Below are 26,807 nucleotides of genomic sequence, written 5' to 3' on the forward strand. Positions count from 1 at the left end.
TAGGTGTTTCACAAAGGCTTTATTGTCCGTTCTCAAGTGGTGACTTAAAGCAATTACTCTCATCTAGCACAACACCAACGAAGAAGAAAAAGAAGACAGTCATTAGATGACCGGTAGAGGTGCTGATGGCGTGAAAAACAGAAGTAGGAACTGACTTGGATAACCGAATCACTTACCTGCAGCCGTCTCTGCTCAAAGAGCTTCGGCTCTCTCAGGTTTTATCATGTATGTACATTCTGACCACAAACATGCTAAATCAGACGGTCGTCAGAGTCTCTGTGCTCTAACTTAGCTCTACGTCGCTTCAGTCGTTTTCCCCGATCCAAACAGTTCTGAGCGAAAAGCAACAATCTCCTTGATAAAGACGCCCAAAAACAAGGAAACCCGAAACATCTCGATCAAGTTTTTGTTGCTAGGTAACTTGTTTTTAACCGTCGCCGCAGTTTGTAGAATTTTATATCAAACGCAGTTTGGTTTTGCTAAACTACCTGGAAACTTAAGGGAGAAAAAAAAACCCTTAACAAAAAACAAAAACTGGGTCTGAAACAGAAAAACCCATTAAAAAGACTTTTCTTATGTTCAGAGGGAAAAACTCCAGAAGCTTTGGGAATTTCGGGGAAATCCGTTGGCTGTTCCGTCCACCGTGGGGTTCATGATGGAGGATGGCTTGGCTGCTGGCAAAACACGAGGACCGAGCCGAGTTGGAATCAACTTGAGGGAATTTCAGAGAGAAACACTGATCTGGGCTCAGAACCGGAGGTGAGATTTGTGTTTCACCATGTATCTAAAGAAAGAGAGATGAGAAGGCAAAAACAGGTAAGGTACAGTTTTGAGAAATCAGGCCAGTGAAATCAAAGATGGAAGGAGTAAACACCTGTCGAGGGTTTCCCAAAAGCGTAAGAAGACGGGTCGGTCGAGGTGGCGTTTGTGGCGGCTCAGCTCCAGGACGGTCACGTCCCATTTCTGCACGTTCGGGTCCGTCTTTGCCTCGTCGTATTTCAAATGGAAGGCCCGAACTGCAGGGGAGAGAGGGAAGCGCGCGGTGAGAATGTTGCGTTTCACCCACCGCATCCTCGCAAGCCAGAAAGGCCTTCCACTCACTTTTGGCAAAAATGTCGACGGGAGATCCGTCGGGCAGCAGCCACGGCCAGCCCTTGAACTGCCAGGCAGGACCCTGCACGAACACGGCCACTACCCGGTCCCTGCAGGAACACAAAGTGGCCAAACTGAGACGCGAGGAAGTTTCCCCAAAAGGTGTTGCAGATACACTAGACTGATTTACTGAAGGTCCAAAGCTTTTCGGTTTTGTCACATGTTGGAGAAGAAGGAAACTCGTGGGGTATTTTTGTTTTTCCTCTGATACGTGAAACCCATGGTTTCATCATCCACCTCGACACAGTAGAAGTGAAACTACATGGTTTAGCTCCACAGAGTTCAAAAGTAAAAAAAAAAAAAAACAATTGACACCAACTTTTTGTGTTGATAAGCTACAGAGATTGGTAAAGGGCCACACATAGTGACTTCAGAAACAACAACAAAAACAAGTAATTATGTCACCTTCAATTCTGAAAATGCTACATTATGTCAAATATGATTTAAAAAAAATTTATATTGGAGTTCAACATCTTGAAATTGGGGCTCTGTCTCTTTAAGAAGCTCCTCTATTAACCCTTTAACAACGTTTTTACCAGCACTGCATTGAGAAGTATCTCGCATAAAAAGCTCAGCTGATGCGCAGTTGAGAGAACATGATGCAAAGTGGTAAATTATGAAAATACTGTTGTGTTAAACAACAACAAAAAAGTGGAACCGTGGTGAAGCTGTTCAACAACTGGACTGTGATTTACTTCCAAAGCCTGAAACAGAGCTGATGCAGCGCTCTCTTCAGAGTGACTGAATGAAAAGCAGCAGCTCACCAGTCCTGTGGCGCCAGTTTCAGCGGCTGGTCGATAACGCGGTAGGGAACGGTGACGCTCAGCGTGGCGCCGCCCGGCTGGATCTGGTCTTTGCGCCTCTGGAGCAGAACCTCGTTGTCCCGCTGGTTGCCCTGCTTCTTCTTGTCCTCCGATGTAATGAACCTGGAAACAGGGAGTTGAAGGATTCAGGCTCTCCAGTTTGAGGATAAATCTAGTTTATGCTGGTTGTCCATCCAACTAAGAGTGCTAATCCTTTGGTGCCTGGAGTTCAGCTCATACACCGTATCAGTTCACTACTGGTTTCCATGGTCACCACAGTGCTGAGACTGCCCTCGTCAAAGTGTTCAATGACATCCACATAAATACAGACTGTGGAAGAACCACGGTGATGCAGCATTCGACTGCTGACCTTGACAAATTACTGAAGTAACTGTAGAGTTGGGTAAGACTCTCAGGTTCAGTATCCAGTTGGGTCGAATCGTATCCAAAGATCTGGGATTTTTTTGGATAGACTTTAAAAAGCTGTTAGTTTATAAAGGCAACACTTTATTTGAAGGGGTGTGCATAAGACTGACATGACACTGTCAAAAACATGACAACACCTGTCATGAACATAAAGGAGTCTTTATGAATGTTTATGACAGTTGTCATGAAGTGTCATTCGATAAATAATGACACTTTTAATGCAAAGTTGCTCTAAAAGTTGCATTAAAAGTCAATTAAAAATGCCAACTTTGCATTAAATTATCATAATTTACAAAGTCATGCAAAGTTGGGACTTTTATAAACAGTGTATGAGTGTCATGTCATAAACAGTGTTATGTGTGTTTATGACAGTGCCATAAACATAAGACATGTCAGTCTTATGCACACCCCTTCAAATAAAGTGTTACCTTGATAAATCACTGAACAGCTTAGCACCACAGCACATTAAAGATCTGTTGATATATCAACCTTCCAAACCTCTCAGGTCTCCTGGAGAAGCAGCATTCAGCTTCTATGCAACATAAATCTAGAACAAACTTCCAGAAAACTGCAAAACAGCTGAAACACTGAGCTCCTTAAAATCAAGTCTAAAAATCCACCTGTTTAGAGATTCATTTGATTAATAATAACTGGGATATTAATCCATATATTTGATGTGCATTTGCTTGATGATGACATCTGACAAAATGTACTGTTTATTGCTCGTTTCATAATAACTGTATTGAGTTTTTAGAGTGTAAAGCACTTGGAACTGAAATGTTGCTATACAAATAAACTTGACTTGAATTTTATTTTGGTAATACTTGGTTTGCAGCAATATGATAAAATAAAATAAACATCAATTAACATCGACTCAAGTATATTTACTGGACAGATATAAAAAAAAAGAATCCACTAACATTGACTAAAATCGGTGTAAAAGCTGAGATGTTGTGTATCCCTACTTTTAGCTGAAGGTTATTCCGTGAGAATCTTATATCCAGCCAAGTTTTATATTCTAGATTTCGGCCATCTTTAATCATTAAAGATGGCCCAGGGGTAGTTCTGGGAGGAGCTTTTTATCGTTTACAAAGAAACAACTAATCGGAACATAATTTGGGAAATCAATCATTAATAAACACGTGCCGGGGCACATCAGGGGAAAATAAAGGGTACTTTTATATGTCAGCCACTTTATCTAAACTAGAAAGATAAAGGTAAAAAAAACCCATTGCATCCACATCAAACTGTTCTCACTTCAGATCTTGCAGAAGATCTTTAGCATTGAGCATCGTGATGAGGGAGGTGGTGGCAGCAGGGATGATGATGATGGGGGTTCGGGATCCTGCAGGCAAAGTGTCAAAAACGAACAGAAGGTCAGCGAACGCATCACGTTAGTTGGTATTTACATAAAGGGCAGCAGATGTGTACCTTTCTTCTGATTTGGTGGAGGTCTGGCTTGTGAAACTAAAAAAAAAAAGAAAAAAAAAAAACATGAGAAAAATAGTTTTCAGAAAAAATATAAATCAAAACATGTTGAATATTTAGCTTCATCTTGGGTCACGTGACTCTTCAGAAAACACAAAGTCCCTCCAATTGTAGTTTTATCCAGACAGAACATATTTCTATTTATAATCTGAAGCCAAGTTGCCTTTAGGTGAAACCCAAGCTCAGGTCACTTTGTTCTCATCTCAAAAACAACCTGAACTGACTGTTAATGCGAGCAGCAAATATGTAGAATCTTTCTGTCTTTATTAGCTATAAACAGACAGCATTTTAAGAACCACACCATGTTTAATGCACTTTTACAGGAGTACATGTCATTTTATAATACTTGGAAAAAAGTACACTGTTTATATGTAAAGATTTTAAGTCGATCCGGACCTGGACGGGGAACTGGCTGCAGCGCCGGGGTCTGGGCCTTCCGGGCTGATGCTCCTTCCTTCAAACAGAAAATAAAAACTCCATGGTCACATACAGCTGAACAACGTATGGTTTGTATCTGAGATACGCAAAGGTAAACATAATAAACAGGAATGTTTTGGCTAGGAAAAAAAAAAAAGTAGAGAAGTTAAAAAGAGCTCAGTTTAGTGTGAGGGGAAATGGACTGTCCTTCAGGATCATTGATGGTTCAGGAATGAGCATGAACTGCTCAAGTTTCAATAAGTTACTCATTTCTTTTAAAGAATAAGGTTTTTAGACGGGGAAAGAAAAATCCAGATTTCCTACAGCTCAACCAGTTTTAAGTTGAGACTTTGACTAGACCTCTTCAAAGCCCTTTTGTTTTTTTTTAGGGGATTTGTTTCGTCTGCAAAGTTCAACTAACTTATTTGAATCAGTTTTGAAGGTTTTATTTACAGGCAGTCTTACCAGACTTCCAACACATTCAGCTTAAAAAAAACAACAAAAAAAAACAAACGGCTTTGAGTGGATTGTTAACTTTGGGCTGTTTTTCACAACGGGAGGGTTTTTAGGTGATGACATATGGGACACAAGATTATTTATACATAACCATATCTGGCGCTAAACATGAATTATTTTTGGGGTTCGGTGGGTTTGCATTGTTTTGTGGGTGGAAACTGTTGGTCCAATTTGGCAACCCTGACAGCAGGTGTCTGTGTGTGAGAACATAGTTAATCTGTAACTTTACAAAAGAGGAAATTGCACATCTTTACACAAGGCAAGCTGTGTGGATAACATTTTCCCTTACTCTTTTCTAACATTTTCAAATGTCAAATATTAATGCAGTCGGCTTGTGGTGGTCTTTGCTTTCAGTAGCCAGACAGGAAATGAGAGAGAGAAGAGGAGAAGGAAACGTGCAGCGAGTGTCTCAAGGTTGGGAGTTGTTTGCCTCTGTGTTCGGAGCGCCAGGGTTCTGGCTACGCCCAGCGCCTCCCGAGTGCAGATGTTTACAGGGATCCAGTACGCTGCAGGATGCCAAAAAATAAATGCAATGCAACCACTCAGAAGAGTTCAGCCACACACACAAGAAGAAAAAAAAAATAGAAAAAAAAGTGCTTGTGTGCCATAAGAAAACTTTAATTCCATAGATTTTCAAACATTAAAAGTTTCAAATGTGAATAATTAAGTCAATGAGTTCTTTCCAGTTGCAGACAAACCAATTGATGTTTTTGATGATTGATGTGAAGGCATGTCTTTGGGTGCGTGTTCTCGTTTTGTACTTAGCTCAACATTAAAGTGTATGTGATAAACGGTAATTATTAATCCTACCTCCAATAAAAAAAAAAGAAAAAAGACTGAATGTTTTCATGTGTTTGTAGTGACAGAATTTTGGTTTGTGTGAAAACAACCTGCCTGAAAAAGCAACAAGTTAAACTCAACTGATTCAGACCAAAGCAAACATTCAGTCTGTTTCAGTTTTCTTTTTTTTATTGGATGTAGGACACGCACATCAGGTAAGCCTCATTTTTGAAGATTATTTTTATTAGTCATCAATTCCAGGACTCTCGATTAACTCAGAATGTTAATGAACCTCAAGCTGCAAGTGATGGAGCTCTGTCTGATTTTTGTCATTTAAGATAGGAATCATTGTCTTCAAAAATTTAAGACAACGGTGGTTCAACTTCAGCCTTCTGTGTTGTGGCCATTTTTTCCCTCCCAGTTAAATATCTATTTATTGGATGCAGTATTTGCCACATTCATTTATCGAGCCATTTATTCAGTTTTTATTTTATTGCCAACTTTGGCAGGATAAGTCCTTCATAAGAACGAATGAACTTCTAAAAACTGGGTAAGTTACAGCAGACAATTATTCTGGAAAGACATCAAGTAGAGACAGATGAGGGAGAAAGAGAGACGACGGAGTGCAGATAGTTTAATGACCTCCGTCTTTGCTGAACTAACAAAGCTGGGTTTTTAAAAACAAAGTTACAAAGAAGAGAGATATAACTGAGAAGAACAAGAACAGGAAGGGGAGGAGAGTCGGGAACCAAAAGAGAAAAGAGCCACAGAAGCAGAGAGATGATAAATATGGAAAAAGGAGGAACAGTAATTAATATCTTCAACTAAAGCAAGAATTCAAAAACACTTTCATATTTAAAAATACTTAACTGATCCCGAAGGGAAATTATATAAATGAAATTCGGCGAGATCTATAGTTAATCTCAAAAGGAGTATAATTTTCCTGAATAGTTTTCCACGCTTACAAATATGCTTTTCCTTTGAAAGTGCAGTATGAAACTTTTATAATAAAAAAAATTTTTTTTGCATACATGTTGAATTTGTCGCTATGCCATGACAGTAAGGTAATTTTATATAGCACATTTTCAGCAACAAGACAATTCAAAGTGCTTATTATGGTATCAGACAGATGATCTGAAGAAAAAAGAAATTGAGCTCCTCCGCCTTCCATCAGTGCTAGCTAGGGGCAACCAATCAGAGTCGGGGGTGGGGGAGTCTAAGCGCTGTCAATCACTCTTTGTACGACGCTGCTAATATGACAATAAGGGAGGCAGAAAGAGACAACAAATTAGAGCTGCATGTTAGACAATACAAGGCCTGCAGTAAAGCTCAACACCCTCCTCCTTCCCCAATTTTAAAAAGTGAATTTCAGATTTTGCTGTGGCCAAACCACTCACTTACCTAGTAATGGTGCATGCAGTGCAGGCGTGAAAGCGCCCTAAGCAATTCTAAGTTAATTTTTTTTTTTAAATCAACGTTTTAATCTAGCAAGCGTCCTGTGGTTTAACTTTGAACTACAGCCTGTTCTGTTGCTTCTACAGCAAATCACCAATGTGCTTCAAATAAATAATTCAGGACATGTTTCATTAGGACAAATCCCGAACAGACTGAATATTTCATAGCATCTGTTTAGATTCTCCTCCAGCGCAGCGGTTAGAAATGTTCAAATGAAGCTGATCTCAGAGGAGCAGCACTCCTGTCCGACTAATCCCGATGTTGTGAACCACTGGGCAGGCCGGGCAGCAGCGTTTCGGAGCTGACCGTAAGAGGATAACATCAACACAATCTCAGCACTTTCACGGTAACGTAAACGGATTAGCACGAATTTGTTATGCCCAGCAGATGTTGATGGCTAGTTGATAGGCAACCTCCATCAGCAGCACCACGGAATAAAACTCCCTGTTAAGATTAAAATCACGCACGGCAGCAAGGCAATGACAGGAAATCCCTAAAGGGAGGAGAGAATGTGAGGAAAAACATGCAACATGTTTCGATGTTTAATTTTAGAGTGATGGTAGGACTTGATGTGCATGTGGGACACAGTCATAAAATAATGTAGTTGTGTTATTTTATTGCACTCTGTCTGTCTGGGGTCTTCAAGCACATAAAAGGCATCGACTTAAATGAATCAGGACTTTCCCAGAGCATTTTTCACACAGTCTAGTTGGGATTTGACATTTTTTAAGGTTAAGACTTTAGATTTCATTCTATATATATATACTGCTCAAAAAAATAAAGTGTTTAAGTGTTCCCTTTATTTTTTTTGAGCAGTGTATTTTAGAAAGACCAGACACTGTAACCGGTAATGTGCTGTATGATGTGAATTGTAACATACCTGGAAGAAGTGTTTTGATCAACTGCCTGGAATTTAAATGATAATGCATTTGAATCAGAATATATTATCTTGTGCTGAACTGGATTGACTTAAATGAATTGTGGTGGAGTTGAATTAATATGACAAACTATATTACAATGACTAGATGGATAGATAACTAGCTACATTTTGGAGATGTCATACTTGATGCTGATTGGCTGTATCCCCCATAGCAGAAATAAGGAGGATTAGATGTTAGCTTATGTGGCAGTGCTAATGCATATTAAGTAATATTTGGTGTTTGAACTATTAAAATAGGTAGCTATGACCATTTTTAGAGGGTATTAAGTAGTCATAGATTTTAGCTCTTTGCAGTTGACTTTGATCTAAGAGTCCAGAATACTGGGGGCCACTGTAAAAATCATGATTTTCCATTATTCCCTTATTTCTTTAAATTATTTTGCTTAATCACTTTGTCCATTCCAAACTACTAATTGTTGATTCTATCATTAGGCATTAAGAAATATAGAAATTCTGTGTTAAATTCTGCACTTCTTACACTTTTTGTCTCCTCATTCTTGATAGGAAAACATTAGCTGCTTGTTTGCCAACATGGTATGATTAAAAACACAAAGGTTTTCAGAGAATGCAAACAAGTAGGGTCGCAACTATGTACCTTGAGGTGTATGCAAACACACTATAAACGTAAGATCATTGTTTTGTGTGTGTGTGTGGGCGAGTGACGGGAGAGGAAATGGAGTGGAATGGCACCTAATCAGTGCCTCTGTTCCTTATCAAATCATTTACACATGCAAACAGCTGCTTAAAGAAAGAAAATGCAGACAAGAAATCCTTCTGCCAATGTTTGGCACCCCGTCTTATGCGGCGCCCACCTTTTGCGCCACTGCAAACAAGTGTGGTGGAAACAGCATTTTAGTAGTGTGTTTGGAATTGCCATCCAGTGATAAATTAGCACAAGTAGCTGAATGCTGACTGTAAGAGGTTTCAGCTGTCCTCAGTCCATCGTTTCCGAAGTGAGAAAATGAAACCAGAAGTTTCCCCCCCCCACATCTTTAAATCCGATTAGGAAATCTAATGTGTTCAAAGTGTCGACAGAGAATTCTCTCCTCTTGCTTCACAGCATGCCAAATTCAGATCATACTTTATTCTTCTTTCTGGGGAGTGGGTGTGAATACAAATAGGTCAGTAGCCCAGCCCCCCCGGCCCCCCGCCTCCCCTCTTTAACAGAGCAGCCAGCAACAGCAGCAGAGACGCCGTGACGTGCTGGGAGAGCGTAATGCCACCAAGCCTGGAGCTGCCTCTCAGAACAAACGCACAACTGACAGCGCTGCCTCACGCTCCTTCTGGCCGTCCTCTTCCTCCCCCGCTGTTTGCAGCCAGAAAACAGAGCGTGAGAGGCTGCCGAATGAGGGGAGGCAAGAGAGGAGCAGGGAAAAAAACAACAACAGGAGGACTGGAAAGAGATCGCAGGGAGAGAAGACAGCATGCGTAAATCAAAGCGAAAGAGTGCGGAGGAGCATGAAAATGGAAAGAGGACGAGAAGCTGAACAGAGACGTGAAGCCTGTCCGAGCACTGCTGCTTTGATTTACACGACTTGATTACGGTGAAAAGGACCCGCGGCTGCGGCTAACCGTCACCCACAGCCTCCTTCTTCTTCCTCTGGCCACAAGCAGCTGCAGCACGGCAGCGTCAGAAACCAGCCTCAGGGGGCTGGGGAGGGGGGACAATGCATCAGGACAGATGGAGAGATTGCAACACTCCAGCTCTTTACTCACTCTCAGCTGATGTGTGGGGGACAGAGAGCGGCGGCTACGCGACCGGCTGAACGCGACCGGCTGAACGCGTCGTTTTCCCACTCCAAATAGCGCGATGGTGAAAAGCTATCGGTCCGAGCTGCAGCGAGAAAACAGGAGGGTTCATCGTGGGCTCTGGAGGAAACGAGGGAGGATGTGAGCCGTCCGAGCCGAGGCTGTCTTTCACCAACGGATAAGACGGGGTGAGATTTGCAAACCTTGCAGTGGCCCACTACAAAATTACCTGCTTTTAACGGAGCCTACAGGATGTGATGGGTGTGTCGACTTGAGGGAAACATTTCTGTTTCTCTGTTTTGATTCAGGCAGACTAGATGAAACTCTTCAGTTCTCACAACCCCCTGTCCTGGTGAAACCCTTCAGTAGAGAACCGTTTACTTCTGTTAACATGAGTAAACATGAGAAACATCACACAGCTTCAGGCTGCTGCTGCTGGTGATGATACACATATAGAGAGTCAGTCTTTTGGGGAATTATCAAAGCGAGCTACAGATAAGGAAGTCATCTTGTAGTTTTTAGCTCTCTTAACAACACTTCTCTCCATCAGACTAAGAGTAAAGTTCTGGTAAGCTGACAGGATTTTACTGGAAGATAACTTTGCCTAATTTCTTTTGCAAGTGATGGATTTGCTATCATCTGTATTAAATGTGCTAGAAAGAACCATAAATTCATCTTTAATTTTTTTCTTCCTTTGGAAAAGTTCTTGGTTATGCAATGATCAGAGTTCCATTTCCATTTCTCTTTCCAAACTAGAGAAGTGTTTGCAAAAGTACATCAGTTAACTTTATGTCCACGGCTCTAGAGAACATGCAGAACAAAATAAAAACTACTGGAATGAGGACATGTTTTTTGTTTTCTTTAAAGCTACATTTAAGTGTGAAAATAGGAATAAAAGATGAAGATAAACAATCATTTACTGATTATGATCGCAAATGTGTCACAAGGGGGCCAGAGAACTGGAGGAGTTGAGTGATTTAACAATAAATCATCAACGTATTTCTGCGTATCGGGTCGGTCTCTGTTGCTCTGTGGTGTTTTCTTAAAGGAGAAACGATTTATTATTTCCTTAGCATTTCCAGATCAGTGTTTGGGCCACATCAAGATAGTAAGTCTTTTGATGGATCTCAATCTAATCTGGACTTTTGTAACATACTGTTAGAAAGTATGCCTTAGCCAGTGAACACACTTTTATTACAAAAATGTAAATAATATGACAACTGTCTTTCTACATTTACTGTAGAATTGGAGTTTCTCAAACTAGAAGCAGGTGGCTGGTAGCTTTACCTAAACAAAAGTATCATTTTGTCAAATGATAAAAGTCACATTTTGCTTTAAGTTGCCCACTGACACCTTCTATACCCAGCTAGATGCAAACCGCTTGTGTGCGTCACTGACAACACCACGTACTTCTCCATAATGATGTGTGAAATTCAGTTGATACTCAATATCTGGTGAAGGAATATTCCAGCCATTACATTTCAGATTACACCCGTTTTTAATATTTCACTTCTGCAATATTCCTGCATGGTTAGACTCATTTGTTCTTCAAGCTGGCCGACAGTAATTTCTGTTACATCAACAACAGTCGATAATTCACAGCATTCAAAGTTACATCTGTGAACATTCATCAGTAATTTAATTTGATTAATTTGTGATGAACTGATTATTAAAATAATTGTGAACTAGGCAGAAATCGGCTAATTGTGAACTCACAGGCTTAGAAAAAATAAATAAATAAAACAGCTGTTGAAACAATACCACACTCAGAGCAGTGTGGAATTACGATTTAAAAAAATATTTGAAAAAACTGTTCTACCCAAAACTCCTTAAGTGACATAGATCAAGAACCGGATTCCTTAACATCTCCATTAGTTAAGTGTTTCTGAACACTTGACTACTAAACAAATCCAATCGTCTCTCCATCAGTGAAGAGTGAGGTGTTCACGAGCTGATCAACAACTTTGGTGCCTGAACAGAACACTGAGCCGAGCTGGGATGAGTAAGAACCGTTAAGGGTGACTCATGAAGCGATGACTACGAGTTCCTCTGGGCTGCTCTAAAATTAGTGCTCCAACTATTCACCAAAACAAATACAACCTTGATTTAAACAGCATGGAGATCAAACCTCAGTAAATGCAGAAAGAGGCCCCGATATCACAAAACATGTGTGTGACCACTGCAGCAAAAAGGTAATGCGTCCAACAGTTAAAGCTTTGATGATATTCTGATAACTGTAACCCCCGTTAGAAAAGCCTCTAAAGAGCCACTTAGCACAAGCCACACATTCTTCATTTGCATCAGCATTTTACCAAACAAGATCAGATCAGACAAAACAAAACAAGATATTCTTTGTTTTCAAGCTTTGCTGGCTTCGGGGTTGATGTTAGGATCTGAGCAGTAGGTAGAGACCCGTGGAGCAGCTGACAGTGGCTCTCGACTGGAACAATGTGGCTTACATATTTAGTCCAGCTAAAATAGACCAACAGTGGCTCACTCAACGATTCCAGTTCATCTGGGATCCACGCTTTACACACAAACAGATTCTTAGATTTCTGTGTTTTGTATGACAAGATGAACCGAGTCTGTTCTCCAAAAGCATGTTGCTTCATATTTCGTTACAAGCAAATTAATACTTCATGTCTTACTTAAAACACAAGTAGCCTTTAACATTTACTCCCAGTGTAGCATTGGTGTTTGCTGGGGATAACAGGTTTAATAAATGTTCAGAGTCCAATGTGAACATGAATGATTGTGGTCTAATAATATAGGGGAGCTAAGAACTTACCTTTTAAATGTGATTTTATCCTCTTGAGTTGATGATTTTCAGCCCTGGCATGGGATTTGTCTGGTTAGTTTCAAACATAGGAAGCTTCAAACCAGTCTTATCCAACTACTAAAAGTAGTTGAAAAAGTAGAAAGCCCCGGTTTAGACTTTACACTGTTGTATAACAAAAGTTGTTGTAAGTAATATAAGGAAACTATTACAGTCCAGTCTTAAGAGAACTTATTTTCAGCGGTTAACGAGAAAGCTGACAGTTTCTAAATTTGTTCCAACGAGGCCGTTTCCTGTTGTACATCAAGGGTTTTCTGGTTTTGTCAAACAGTAATAAAGTAGTAAGGCAAGGGAAGAAGCAAAGAATAAAGAAATGTGCAAGTTTAAGACCTAACTTGTAGGTAATTTCGGAGTTTTTCTGGGAAACAACCAAAAAATTTAGAAGATGAATAAAAGATGCTTGACTTTCATACTTTATAACAGATGCAACTAATTAGGAGGGAAATCTAACTCAGGAAAGAAATTCTAGACTTAACTGGTTAGTCATCCTCAGTTTTTCTATCAATGTTTTTTAAGAGCATCTTCAACAGTTGCATTTGAAAAGGTTGATGGAAATTCAAAATAACTTTGCAAAAAGGTTTTTACGCTCACTTGAGATGGATTTTGGCTTTTCCAAAAAAGAGTTAACACGCTTAAGAGGAGGCAGAAACACATCTGCTGAATAAGTTCTGACAAAGCGAACATTTACCTCACATTTACCTAAGTAGCTGTTTTTAATGATGGTGTGTGTTAAGAGTTGCATTTCTTTCTCCATGTCCATGGACAGCATGTAACATAAAAAATACATGACAGAGTAATAAGTCATTTCTGAAAAGCTCTCTCCATTTTTTTTAGATGTGTGGTCCATGCCAGTCTGCAACGTCTACTTCCTGATTATTACAACCACGAATAATGTTGACATCACATTTTGTGTAACCGAGTTGATTAGCTTCAAACCAATAGACGGAAACATGCCTGATTCACTTTATTTTGGCAACATATTAAAAGTTTCTGATGACAATTGGATGCTGAATAACGAGGGAACCAAAATTGCAACATTTTCAGCTGCTGCGGTTCAAGTTCACTCTGCACTGTGACAACCAAATCAAACCCCTTGAAAAACCTGTTCCTCACCAAAGCCTGTGGGGGCGTTACACCCAGAACCACTGAAGAATAAGACATGAAAACATCTGAAGAACACAATGAGCGCAACTTCCTTCTTCCCAAAATGTAAACAAAATTGGAGTAGCATCAGATTTTAGTACCTGTAGGATTTTTCTTTATCAAATGACCAAAGACAAAAGCGCTAGCCATTTCTCCTGCCAGCGCTAGGCTTGCACGTTTGCTTTGTTTGTACTTATCCAGTAAGCCTTGCGCTATAGTCTGCTTCCTGCTTTTGGAGCGGTCTCCGGTCTGCTCGGTGTTCACATATGCATTCAAAGCGCACCAGAGTTCACTTCAACCAAAGTAGGTTTGTAGGCAGATCAGAGTTTGATCACCCATTCAGACCTCTCCAAATGAACTGGACTTAGTAAGCAAACAATCTAGAGTTCGATTACGGTTAAAGCGGATTAACTAGGACTGGTGTGAATGCCCCCTAATAGTGATGGTGAATTAGGAGTTTTTTGTTTTTTTTCGTCATTTTTTTCTCTTTTGCCATCTTTAAATATACTATGTACTTCTGAGTAGAGTTTTTTTTGTAGTAGCAGTACAAAATATGATTGTTTGTATATTTTCTAGAGTTGTGACATTGCAGTTACCCTAAGAATCCTTATAAATGGTCTGAAAAGTGATGGTCTCATTTTTTATTCCAAAATAATCCAATGCTTATATACTTTGAAATATTTCTAAGTATCAACACAACTGTTACTTCTCTTTCTGCACCTGTTCATACAATCATTCTCTTATTTCTTAGGTTATCTCTTGGTGTGGCCACATATTGCAAGTTAGTACTGAAGAGTGAACAACCTTTCAACCTGACACAAACTCCTCACTTCTGTGATTAGAGAGCGGCTGTAGGACACAGAACAATGCAGTGGAGACGGCGCCACTGTTGTACGCACACAGCCAAACTTCTCTATCTCCTCTCTCTGCTGGGATTCCTCGTGTTTCTGGTCCACCAAGTGTGGCTCCCCAAGCTCTCCGGGATCCCGTGGTGGAGGGGCTACCCTGTGGTGTACGGAGGCATGGTGCTTCAAACCGCTAGGAGCAAATGGAACGGCAGCGCTGCGCACTCAGCGTGGAGGTTCGTGATCGTTCCCCAGGGAACGTTGACGACCAATGCCAACATCAGCGTTTCTTTTCATCGTGGCGACTCCGGCTTTGAGGGTAATTTGACAGGCAACAGCAGCCAGAGCCAAATGGGAGCTCTTAATGCTACTCTGACCCACGGACCTTTCCCTTACGTCATCAACGAGCCGGATAAATGCCAACAGACCAAACTTGCCCCATTTCTCATCCTGCTAATTGCCACCGAAGCTCGTCAGGTGGAAGCAAGGAACGCCATCCGGCAGACTTGGGGGAATGACAGCGTTTTTCCCTCCTTGGGATTTATCCGACTGTTTCTGCTAGGGAAGAAAGATGGGGAACTGGGACTTCTGCAGCAGAAGATTCTGGAGGCAGAGAGCCGGAGGCATCACGACATCATCCAGCAGGACTTCCTGGATTCCTATAAAAACCTGACGATAAAGACTCTGATGGGAATGAACTGGGTTGCGACGCACTGTCCGACGGCGAGTTACGTGATGAAAACCGACAGCGACATGTTCGTCAACACGGAGTACCTCGTCTACAAGCTGCTGCGACCGGATCTGAAGCCCAGGAAGAACTACTTCACAGGCAACAACATGAGAGGTTTCGCACCCAACCGGAACAAAAACAGCAAGTGGTACATGCCCCCCGAGCTCTACCCGGGTGAAAGGTACCCCACCTTCTGCTCTGGGACGGGGTACGTCTTCTCTGGGGACCTGGCCGAGAAAATCTACCGGATGTCACTGAGCGTCCGCCTCCTGCACCTGGAGGATGTGTACGTGGGAATCTGCCTGGCCAAGCTGCAGATTGAGCCCACGCCTCCGCCCAACGGCTTCCTGTTCAACCACTGGCGGGTGTCGTACTCCAGCTGCAAGTACAGCCACCTGATAACGTCGCACGGTTTCCATCCCAACGAGCTGCTCAAGTACTGGCATCACCTTCAGAGCAACAAGCACAACGCCTGCATCGGCACGCTCAAGGAGAGGACGAGCAGGGCCCACTCCAGACTCCGGGACAAGCAGGCGCATTTACTGAAACAGTAGCTGTTACCATTGACCGTATAATTGCGCAATTTGACATTTTGTAAATAAATTTGCTTAATGAAAACACGACACCTTTGCCAAAAAAATAGTTTTTTGGTAAGTTTTGGCGCTAGGACGAAGTGGTATTTTTAGTTATGTTAAAATTGGTTTATTTGACAAAACGCCAACCGAAACACTTCCGCGTCACACAAGTCACATGATCGACAACCAGATGTCACTGAGGCAAATCACGAAGATAACAAGAATTGGTAGGAGGAGGATGGCGCCGCATGTTTAATGCCTTATTGTGTGAACAAACTTTTTCATGTGTGATTTTAATTGTGTTTATTTTGATGGAAACTCCACAATTGCAAAATAGCTTTTTTTTTTTTTTTGACATAGGTGGAATATTGACAGAATTTTGCGAATATTTGTAATGGAAGCGCAGCTACTGATGGGTCCATTTAATACCTCCTGCTCAATACTCAAATGATTCCCATCTGTGAACAAACCTTACTTATTCTGAGATAAGACAAAGTGTGTAAAAACTGATAAGATCCTGTCAAATTGTTGCCATTTTTCAACTAATACCGTTTCTACCGGGCTGATTCCTAGCAGAACGTCCATGTACACGCTGCTGCGTCATGAAAAATAAAGGGTGAAATGAACAAGCGTGCAGATGAAAAGTCTCTGTAAAATGTTAACTCTGCTGTTGAGTTTGATAATCTGAAGCAAATATTTATAACACAACAACAAAAGCATCTCAATAGCAACTTTAGGGGGAAAAAGGTGAGCAGGTAGTGGAAGGTGAGACTGAAACTAACCAATCTCAGAAAATACAAAATGACAAGACCAGCAGGAATCATTATAGAGTGCTTTTGCTTAGCAACACATTGGAGTTTTTTTTTTTTTTTAAGTCAAAGTGGTTCCAGTGCTAAACAGGTGCTAGTGCAGCATATCACTCCGACACCAATAAACTGATGTTACTTAAGCCAAACTGATTGAAGGGTTAGATGAACCAGTTACGCATTAAACATAAATAATTGGTGCCCCCGGCACCTCCAAAGAAAAAAAAAAAAAAAAAGGTTTACTATGACAAAAAGAAAAAAAGAAGATATATAAAGTATAAATAAACATATTACCTCACATCGATGTTCAGGTCTTAAATTGCGATCAAAGTCAAACACAATATTCTGGTTCACACATGTATGAGATGGACCAATTTAGACCTGAAGGTTAAAGGTGGTTTTTGTTTTCTGCCAATAACGCAGCAGAACCAGAGTTGTTATCAAGTATTAACCAAGTCAAGGCTGTAATAACCCGATTACAAAAAAAAAAATCCTCTTCATTTTTTTTCTGCATTAAAATAAATCTGCAGTTCATGTTGCCAAAATTGCATAAAAATATTCTGTTCTAGTCCTAAGTGGGAAAATTGGCAACATTTGAGAGGGTTGACTACATTAGATGGTAGTAATAAATGCAGCCGTAACTCAGTTTAATCTCTTCTTGGAGCAACGCCATGAATAAATCAGATACCTGTTGGTTAAATATTAGGCTGGTGGTATAAGAGCTTTTGTTTGCAGCACTAACGAATTGCAATAACAGGGTTTATACAGGAATCCCAGAGTTGGATTTACTACCTTTTTTACTACCTCTACAATATTTTTACTACCAACACAAAATTGAGTCAATTTCGCGCCGATTTCCTCAATTTTGGGAGATCGGTGATCGATCGATATTTACGTGAAGCCAATCTCATCCTCTGATCTTTTCTACTTCGGCAAAGGTCTAAAAATCAGCCACTTTCCTCTTCTGCTCTTCAGTGAGAGGTTTGACTGACAGACCGGCCTACCAGGTCATGTCTGCAAGCTTGTAGTTATCAATAGTGACCCCACTGTTACCAACTCAGAGACTTTCTTCTGTATTTAGCAACATTTCAATCAAAAAAATGGCACTGGCTAAAATGTAAATCAAAAAATTATAATCTATGATCTGCGAGAAGGCTGCAATGTAAGGCGACAGCTCATGTAAGACAAAACTTTATCTTACTTGAAGGTCTAACTGTGACTTTATCTTGACCAAAAACTCACATTAAAAACAGAAAGCACTATTTTTAGTGATGATCCTAAATCCATAAGACTTAGGATATTTGTTTTTTAAAGAATATCAGTAAAATGCAATGACATTCCAATTTCACAAGCCGATGTTTTATTCTCAGAATATTCGTTTGATACTAATTGTCAACACCAGGGCAACTCAATAACAAGGTTCAAGGTTATCATATTTCACAGGTTATTGAAAAGTTTAAATAAACAAATGTCCATGTGCAGCGAAATTCTGTGTTTTGGTGACCAGCACACCAACTCTGTCAGATCGTTGTTAAAATTAGAGCAGCTGTTTAAATGACCTAATCAAAAAACTGCTGGTTTCAGATCATTTTATAATCTCAAAATAAACACCAAGCCTGAAAACATGAAAGTGTTAAGGACTCAATGTGTTGCCCTTTGTGTGGGAAACTTTTGTGGGTTTTATGGTGTTGAACACTTATACATATAGTGGACCTATTTGTTGCTATGGTAACGAGACTGCGGGTAGCTAGCTGACGCAGAAAGTGAGGGGTGGGGATTGAGTTGTTCTTTGATGGGTTTTCTGAGTTATTTTCCCTTTGCTGTGGCACACTGCTCTAAATTAAGAAGGTTTCATTTAGTTAACAGAACAGTTCTACCGCGGTAGTGCGGCTACGGATGGCAAAGAAAAGAATCGTCTTTTTGCCTTCGCGAAATTTCCGGATGTAAACAATAACATAAAATTAAACGTGTCTCAACGGTATCAGCTAATGATGAATGATAAACTTGTACGCAAAAGTTCTACCACTTTTCCTACAAATGCAGTGGAATTTTCACTTTTGAGTTTGTTCACACTGCAATCTGTTAGCGCTGCAGTTGGTGTTATTTAACTTACTTTAGCTGCTGCGGTGTTCAGAGCAGCTCATCTCTGAGTGCTGGCTTTAGAGTTAGCAAGGTCAGCTGCCTGTCTGCAGCTCCTGTCGCGCTGCTGGTAAAACTTTAGCTCATAGCTGAGCTTGAAGCTGCGTCACTTCACGAAACGGGATCTGCTCCACGGTGGAGCCTCAATCCACGCCGGAATCCGCTCCTGATGAATGATGGATGCTCCGGTCGGACTGATTTGATCACCGTCACGTCATTCCAGATCAAATTTAGATTTTTTCCTGTATACTTTACAAAATGCCTTTTGGTCATTCCTAGTCCTTGAATCTCGGATCGTTGAGCCAAAGTTGTGAAAACATATTTTCCCATGGCAAAGCGCAAGATAACTAGCTAGTTTCAACACGTTATACGGTTCCAACGCAACGCATGACCACAGCAGCTTGGAGTCTGTCAGTGACAGCTCAGGTCCTGCCAGTACAGCAGTTATCATTTTTTATACAGATTTTATTAAAACGAACTTAAAACAATAAGCAAGCATCAATGGAAAATTAAAAATACTTTGAAGGGATGATAAAAAATAATTTACTACCTTTAACTATCCTTAGTTACTTCTTGCTAGCTTTTACTGGCCTTAATTTGAGCTAATTTAATTTACTACTGCACGGAAACGCTGAATAAAGTTAAACATTTCCCATTTCTTGTAAAAATGTGTTGCATGACAGCCAAGGCTCTCCTGCCTCAATCATCAGCCCTGTTTCAGCACTGGAACCCTTCATATGGAAAAACCTCTACGTGAGACTTCGTGACCGGGTCCAGAAGCTGTTCTTACCGTCACTGACTTCAGGGTCATGCCGTGGTAGGTGCCCATGGTGTCAATTTTGAAACCCTCCGTTTCTACAAAGTAAGAAAAGGTAATGAGGTAATGAGAAGGGGCAGAATTGGCCGACATTTTTCTATTTTGTACGGCAAATGACATTTGGCTTTTCTAAAGAAATACTCTCCTCAGTCTAAAAAAAAGACTGATTTTATAGAATTACAACCATGAAGCAAAGTCACCTTCTTTTCCTTTGAATCGCTCCTGATCGTATCTGTTGTAGGCGGCCGGGACGGGCTGCTTGTTCCTCAAGGACGGGTCCTGCACCAACAGAAACCGCACGTTCACTTCCGCATGCAGCCGTTTTAATTTATTCGGACTGAATTCTCATGAAGTTTCAATGAACCTTTACAATGAGGGAGCTTTGTACTGCTCAACATAAGAGATAAAAACATGTTTACCACTTGGGTAGTGTTCTGTGCTGGTCTCTGCTCTGGTGCTCGTCCTTCTTCTCTGGCTTTCACCGATTGAAGGATGGCAAAGATGTTCTTCGAGAAGTTCTGTAATAAAAAAAAACAAAACACGCACACTGATTTAACATGTAAATTACATAATACGTTGAAAACCACATCAGCAAGTAAAGAACTAAACATTTATTACTAGATGTATACAAGTTCAGAGTGCAAATAAAAGGGCCAGTTTATACACCCATGCTTTACTAGGATATAAATCATTTTATTTAAGAATCTGAAGTTTCAGTTTATTAAAGTGTGTATTTGTGGTTTTAGTGTGCTACATAAAACACTTAAATTATCAATTATTAGGGAAAGAAGCTGAGTTTTAATATGGGAGTTTGTAATCTATACTTGAAAGTTTTAAAAAAAAAAAAACATTCCTTCTTCAAGAAATTCTGAGTTTTATTGTTTAAAAGAGCTAAAAACAACTTGGAAAAAGCCATTAAACCAAAGGTCAGATTTCTATGCAGGAGCCAACTGAGAAATTCAACTAAAAATAACCTGCATGTTTACAGATGCTAAAATAAGCTCTAGTTGATTTAAAACACTCTGCTTTAATAAACAGTTTATCAAAACTGTTAAACAGTTTTAACAAGATTGTTTATTAAACTTTAAGATAGGCCTGTCAGTTAAAGCTGAGACTTCAGTTTTTGCCGCCATCTAGTGGCTAAAACCGAGTCGTTTTGGACTTTTTCCCTGATCTTGTGCAGTTCCTCTCAGCGTGGCTCTGTCAGCGTGGGCGGAATCGGCCATTTATCACTGCAGCATATGTGAAGCTGCTGTCAACTTCCCTGTGTGGATATTACATAATACTGATGCAGCAGAATATACAGTTCTGCTACGTCTCTTTGCTTTGAATGCTTATCGTTCAGCAAGTCTCTTTGACTCAAGAGGAATGTCTGTCACTTTTATTATTCTCCCGAGGAATTAGAAGACATAATGAGTTGAAACAGTGAGCCGATAGGAAGAGAAAGTTCATGTTTATCAGCTGAATCCTTTATAAGATCCAAGCTGGCGGTCATGTTGCAGGTGAGTGCGGTTGGGATTTGTCGGGCGAGTCATGTAAGGTCGTGGTTCTGACCTTCCCGGTGCTCTGGAGGATGGTGGTCCTGGTCCTCCAGACCCGCTCTCGGCTGACAATGTCCCTGGTGACGTCCACCTCTGCGTCCACGAAGCTCCTCTGCTTCAGCGTGATGTCATCATCCAGGTCCGTTTTGATGGTCGAGCGTTTCTTGGCCATGATCTTGGCTTTGATGGCGGCGATTTTCTCCACAGACATGGCTTCGGACAGAGATCTGGACAAAGAGCGGGGAGAAAAAAATAAATAAAATGTCAGGTTTTCTGGAAGGTAGCATTCTAAATAATGCAACTTTTTTTTTAGTTTATTATAATCCAATAAACTCTGTTTTGACAGAAATCTTGGTTTTGTACCTGATCTGGTCCGTCTGCACGATGCCCTCTTTGTGGCCCTCCAGACGGGCGGCCAGGCGCTCCTTGTCCAGACGCACACGTTCTGCATCCTGAAGGTCAACAATAAGGATTTATATTAACTTCATTTCATTTGTCTAAATAGGAAAACATTTAAATAAGTATTTTATCAAAAAACCGGAGGTGTACAAACATCTGAATACCTGATCTCTTAAAATGCTACGAAAGACAATAACACAATAAATCATGCTTACTCTAAATTAAAAACATGACTTAATTTTCTTGCTGATGCACCTTATATATTAAATTAATAAAGCTCTTTTTAATAAAGCTCACATTTTCTTTTGAAGAAAATATGAATATTTTGTTGTTTGTATTTTGTTGCTTGTATGTAAACAAACATGATGATGTCATGAAAAATAGACAAACTGTGGATGGACGAAGCCTCAAATAATGTATTTGAAAACTTTAACACACTTAAGACATTAAATCTGAACCTTTGAATATAAAACAAGCTGCCGTAAAAATAAATAAACTGCCTTGTCCAGATGAGAAATGTAGCTATACACAAAGTATTATTCACTTTTAAAAAGAAAATAAAACCTTAAAATGTTTACATATTTTAGCACAGATAACACAGATGACTATTTTTTAAAATTATTTTCAGGTATAGCGGAAAGATCAATTTTTCTTTAAATAAAATCATAGCAGTGATTTGTATTGACACCCCGAATTGATAAAAAAAAAAAAAGTCATTAAAAAAGGAAATCACATAAAGCGTCTAGTAACATTTAATTAGCATCAATATGAGTTCTTGTTTCAGTGGGGTGTAATTGTGATTGCAAGTAGTTACTTTTCAAAATGGGAAACACAACAAACTATTAATAAATGTGCAGAAAACTGACATAAAAAAAAGAAAATAAAAAGAGAAGGATGTCTGAGACAGGGATCTGGTATTAGCATTAATTTATCTGATTTCACATGGAAAAAAATAAAACGGAACACAGAGAAACAGAGAAAAGTCGTGCCACATTTCAGCAGGACCAGGAATGGGTTCAACCACATGGAGTTTAGTTTCATTTAATTTAAAGATACAAAATAAAAAAAGTTTTCCATTGTGTGTCGCCACAGGTTTGTAAAACAGAGATGGAAACGTGAAATGAGTTTGTTGAAATATGAATGACTTTGTTCCAAGTTTGCTACATGGATCTTGTGTGCAAGATATAGAAAGTGCAGAAAGATTATTTTAATTAAAATGATTCCCATTATTATTGTGGGAAAAAACACAAGAAAACAGATTTAGACTGACTTTGTTTTACTAGTTAGTGGTTCTAATTTACAGTCAGTTTTCCTATTACATGAAATGTTTTAGTTTAGTGTCTTTGTTGCATCAAGGACTAATCTAAATACCTGTTTTAGAAATAAAGAAAAAAACTGCCTCCTTATGAAAAATGATATTTTACTATTAAACGATTTGTTTGATCAGATTTTGAAGTAATATACCTCCATCAGAGGAGGTCAGGACCAATTAAAACTAACAGAATTTATTTTACTACACAAAAAAGTTCTACTTTTTGTTTTAAATAACATTTGAACTTGTTAATCTGGAGGAAATCTGTTACTTTTCATAAACCCACATGGTTGAAACTCATCAATTTGCCTCAGTTACCTCAATTCTTGGTTTCTTGGCTTCAGAAGAAACTTCATCAGCTGCTCTTTTAACTTGGAGAGGAAAAAGAGAAGAGAGTTTTATCACCAGAAATTCAATGTACGGACAATTGAAACTGCTCAAACTGAAGTTCAGACAATTTAAAAGCAGAAACCATTACAGGCACCACCATGTCATAATAATAATAATAAGAAGAAAAAAGCTGCTATAAGCATACCTTGTGTTGGCCTTTGAAGTCCTATTTCTATTGGTGCACTTCTGTCGATGCTCGTCGATGTGGCTGTAGAGGAACAGAAGTGTGTTGTTCATTACAGCAGGTCAAGTTTTACCTCTACTGGACAACAAAGAGTTCCTCATCAAACTGGTGACACAAGCAGGAACATTCGACAGATCGCTGAGCTTTGTGGAGAGGTGGAAAAATCTGCTTCTTGGCACTCTGTGTTTTGGAGACACCTAGAGGCCACAGACCGCTATGACGACTCCTTAAGACTGCTGAAGGAGTGCCTGAAAAAGTATTCACTCTTGGATGTTTTAACCCATTTATTACTTTTACAAAGTTTTTAATTATAGCTGATTTGTAAAAAAAAAAAAAAAAAAAAAAGAAAAGAAAAAAGAAACTTGAATGTCAAAGTGAAAACCGATTTATACAAAGTAATGTCAATTAAAAATATTAAACGTGAAATAAATGATTGCATAATTGTTCACCCCCTTTGAAGTGACTGACGCATCAAAAAAAAGCATCAAATTAAGAGATGAAGAAATTGGTTTCCGTAGTTTTGAGCGACTTCAGCAGGCGTGGCGCCAATCACCGTATTTTACAGCTTATATTTATTTAGATCTGATATTCAGGCCATCTCACAGAAGAGATGATTGAAATAAAAGCAAATAATTTTGAAAAATATTGTTATTTGCAATTTTTATTTTCTAGGAAAAAAGCAAGGTAAAAAAAAAATTTATATATATATATATATAGCGATTAAAGTCAGAAGTCAAATCTCATTATGCAAAAAAGAATCTGATTTTATTTTTGGGCCCCATCACCCAACCCTATGCAGAATTACCCAAACTGCACAGGAACTGCATGTAAATGACCATTTGCTGTGACGTGAGGTCAAAGTGTGATGCATACTGTTACCTTACCAAAGGATTGTGTTTAAAAATAATAACAGATAAGTGGCTTAAGACCAGGTTACTGTACAGGAAAACTAGAGACACCAGAAGAAAGAAAACACGACTTATATGATCAAAGCAATTCATGTTCGCAGGAATGTTTTTCAGTTTCTCTGGGTGAGTTGCAGAACTTTTATTTTTAGAACACTGTTACAATACACAGCATGCCGCCGGCACACAGATCTAGGTCTGTCCTGCCTGGAAGGCTAACAGTAACGAGGCGGTGAGCAGCGTGTACCCCACGCTCACCACCTGCATCTACAACACCTGAAATAAAATAATTTATGTTGAGCTAAGAGAAAACAAACGTTAGCATCCAGACTTTCCGAATCCATATATAACTCCAACCACCTGCCAAAGCAAACTTGTTCATGGTTTTGCCAGCCACATTTACAAAACAGCACCACACTCCTCATTATTGTTGTTTTCATGGACAAAGAATACATCAGTAGGTGCTTTGAGAGCTTAATATTTTAATTTCAGGTTGCATGTATTAAGACGTTGTGTTATTCTGGAGGCAATTCCAAGCTACGCAGTCCTTCAGTGTTTGTTAATAAAAGCTCAACAACTGGAAACGTAGAGTGGACTTTCCAGCGTACAGACTATGGAACATGAGTAAATTTGTTCTCCTAAGCATTGCATAGGATCTCCCAACTATACAAAAAACAACAAAAAAAGAAAACAAAACTGATCATTCTGGGTGTAGGTAGATGAAAGTGACTTTTAACACATGCTACTTACAACTCTCGCCATTGAGGTAGGACAGCAATCCTTTTCGATCCGGTCGTCTGACAACAGGGATGTTCTCTGTCTATAATTAACATGCAGACATGTCAGGAACAGAGACGCTGTGCACAGCTAGAGAGAAATTAACGAAAGATGCCAGAAGCTTTGGCTAAATGCTCCACTTACTGCAGCTCTCCGCACATACGAAGGATGCGGCAGATGCACATTGTTGAGCAAGAATAAAATGGAGTCCAAAGTATAGTACTCTTTGGGTTGGCCCTCCTTGCCAGTACTGAGGAAGAAAAAAACATTGCCACTATTAGAAGCAAAGTTTAAAAAAATGAGCAATTAAGCCAATTATATGTTATCTACGCAGGTCTACAAGCATAAAGTTCTAGTTCTGCTCAACACCTAGCAACAGTTAGTGAGTCCACATATTCAGCTTTATGTTCAGAATAGTTGCAAGATAAATTTTCCTTCGTAAACTACAAAACAGAATAATAAGCAAATATTAAAATAAAGGACGAGCATGTCCTCGCGACTTCACGAAACAAGTCACAGCTAGGTGGCATCGCTAATTTAGCATCCCTTCACTGGGACAAGTTTGGTGTGTTCACTCCTAAAATAACAGGAAAACAAAGGAAGTGCAAAACCCACGCATTTACTCCAAAAATGAATAGTAAACTGGAATACAATTTCTGGTGCAAGTTACTGAAATATAACGCGAAAGCAACCAGCAACTTAAAGTTCTGAGCCCACAGAGGAGTTGTGTTAGCATTTTAGCACAAAGTAGCTAGCGAGCTTTACGTCGTTACGGAGAGGGAGTCACAGGCCTGGGAGAAAAGAGGTTTAAACGTGTTTAGCATGGTGACATACCCCCAGATTATGTAGTTTGTCTTCACATTTTTCGGCCAGGAGAACTCTCCGAATATCACCTCATCCCCTTTAGCGACGATTTCCTTTTTCTGGATATTATACTGACGAAGAACGCTCAACACATCCGCCATCTTCACTCGCCTTCATGTAGTATGTTTACGAGGCCCCCCACATATCAACATCAAGCCGCCTCGCAAGTTGCCTGATCCAAAATACATATTTTTTATGAGCCAGGTGGGCTTGCCCCAAGCTACTAATGACGCAAAATCTAGATGCAGATGCATTTGGATATAAACCACGTTTTTCCTCATTTAATTACACCCTGGAACCGCATAGGTTTGTCCGAGATATGCATCTAAACTCAAAATGTCCAACTTCCACTTTTCTGAATTGAGAATCAAGCTTCTTTATTTCTCACTTTGTTCACATATATCTCACTCCACACATTAAAGTATCTTCACTCAAACCAAAGTTCTCATACACATTGCTGTTTGTGACAAAGAAAGCACAGTGGGACATAGGCAATTCTGTCTGAGGTTATGATCACTCTGCAGGTGCTTGCAGTGCGAGGGAGTCCTGCCTCCGGATCATACAGTGATTCATCTGGTCGGGATGCTCTGGATGATCTAGTTATATCTGGATGGGCTGTTTTAATTTAAGTCATGCCTGTTCCATTCAAATATTGCATGCTGATGTCATTATTTGTACCAGCACAGTCACTCAGAGGACACTTTGTACCTTGAGGAATCCCAACAGGATTTGAAATGGTAGATATGTTCCCTACCAATTGGTTTTACCGTCTTAAAAGCATTGCTTCACTCGCTCTCATCCATCTCTTGTCTTTAGCT

At 39.8% G+C, this 26,807-nt stretch overlaps 2 protein-coding genes across 2 annotated transcripts; one reads left to right on the forward strand and one right to left on the reverse strand.

Annotated features, from left to right (window-relative positions):
• On the reverse strand, nt 1–26,137 carry cdc73 (cell division cycle 73, Paf1/RNA polymerase II complex component, homolog (S. cerevisiae)). The gene is made up of 17 exons (XM_008433254.3): nt 25,960–26,137; nt 25,270–25,375; nt 25,099–25,168; nt 23,405–23,467; nt 23,188–23,240; nt 21,522–21,610; nt 21,172–21,385; nt 20,037–20,135; nt 19,818–19,896; nt 19,591–19,655; nt 4,266–4,323; nt 3,813–3,848; nt 3,639–3,726; nt 1,917–2,078; nt 1,102–1,202; nt 875–1,016; nt 1–784 (listed from the first exon to the last, which is right to left on the reverse strand). The coding sequence occupies exons 1-17, from the start codon at nt 26,088–26,090 to the stop codon at nt 748–750; spliced, it is 1,593 nt and encodes a 530-aa protein (XP_008431476.1). The 5' UTR covers nt 26,091–26,137; the 3' UTR covers nt 1–747.
• Nucleotides 9,167–16,926, forward strand: LOC103479042 (beta-1,3-galactosyltransferase 2). Its single transcript, XM_008433253.3, has 2 exons — nt 9,167–9,914; nt 14,457–16,926. Exon 2 carries the CDS (start codon nt 14,572–14,574, stop codon nt 15,832–15,834), a length of 1,263 nt encoding a protein of 420 aa, XP_008431475.2. The 5' UTR covers nt 9,167–9,914; nt 14,457–14,571; the 3' UTR covers nt 15,835–16,926.
• Nucleotides 26,138–26,807: the final 670 nt, after the last annotated feature.

The sequence above is a fragment of the Poecilia reticulata genome, chromosome 17, assembly GCF_904066995.2.
Source record: "Poecilia reticulata chromosome 17, P_reticulata-male-v2, whole genome shotgun sequence".
NCBI lineage: Eukaryota > Metazoa > Chordata > Actinopteri > Cyprinodontiformes > Poeciliidae > Poecilia > Poecilia reticulata.

What these genes read in the sequence shown, in the direction of transcription:
- LOC103479042 (XM_008433253.3), top strand. Translation starts at nt 14,572, where the DNA reads ATGCAGTGGAGACGGCGCCACTGTTGTACGCACACAGCCAAACTTCTC.
- cdc73 (XM_008433254.3), bottom strand. Translation starts at nt 26,090, where the DNA reads ATGGCGGATGTGTTGAGCGTTCTTCGTCAGTATAATATCCAGAAAAAG. An exon ending in TGACCCTGAAGTCAGTGACG is followed by an intron (nt 4,324 to 19,590) that starts GTAAGAACAGCT and finishes TTCTGTTTGAAG; the next exon opens with GAAGGAGCATCAGCCCGGAA. An exon ending in CGTCGACATTTTTGCCAAAA is followed by an intron (nt 1,017 to 1,101) that starts GTGAGTGGAAGG and finishes TCTCCCCTGCAG; the next exon opens with TTCGGGCCTTCCATTTGAAA.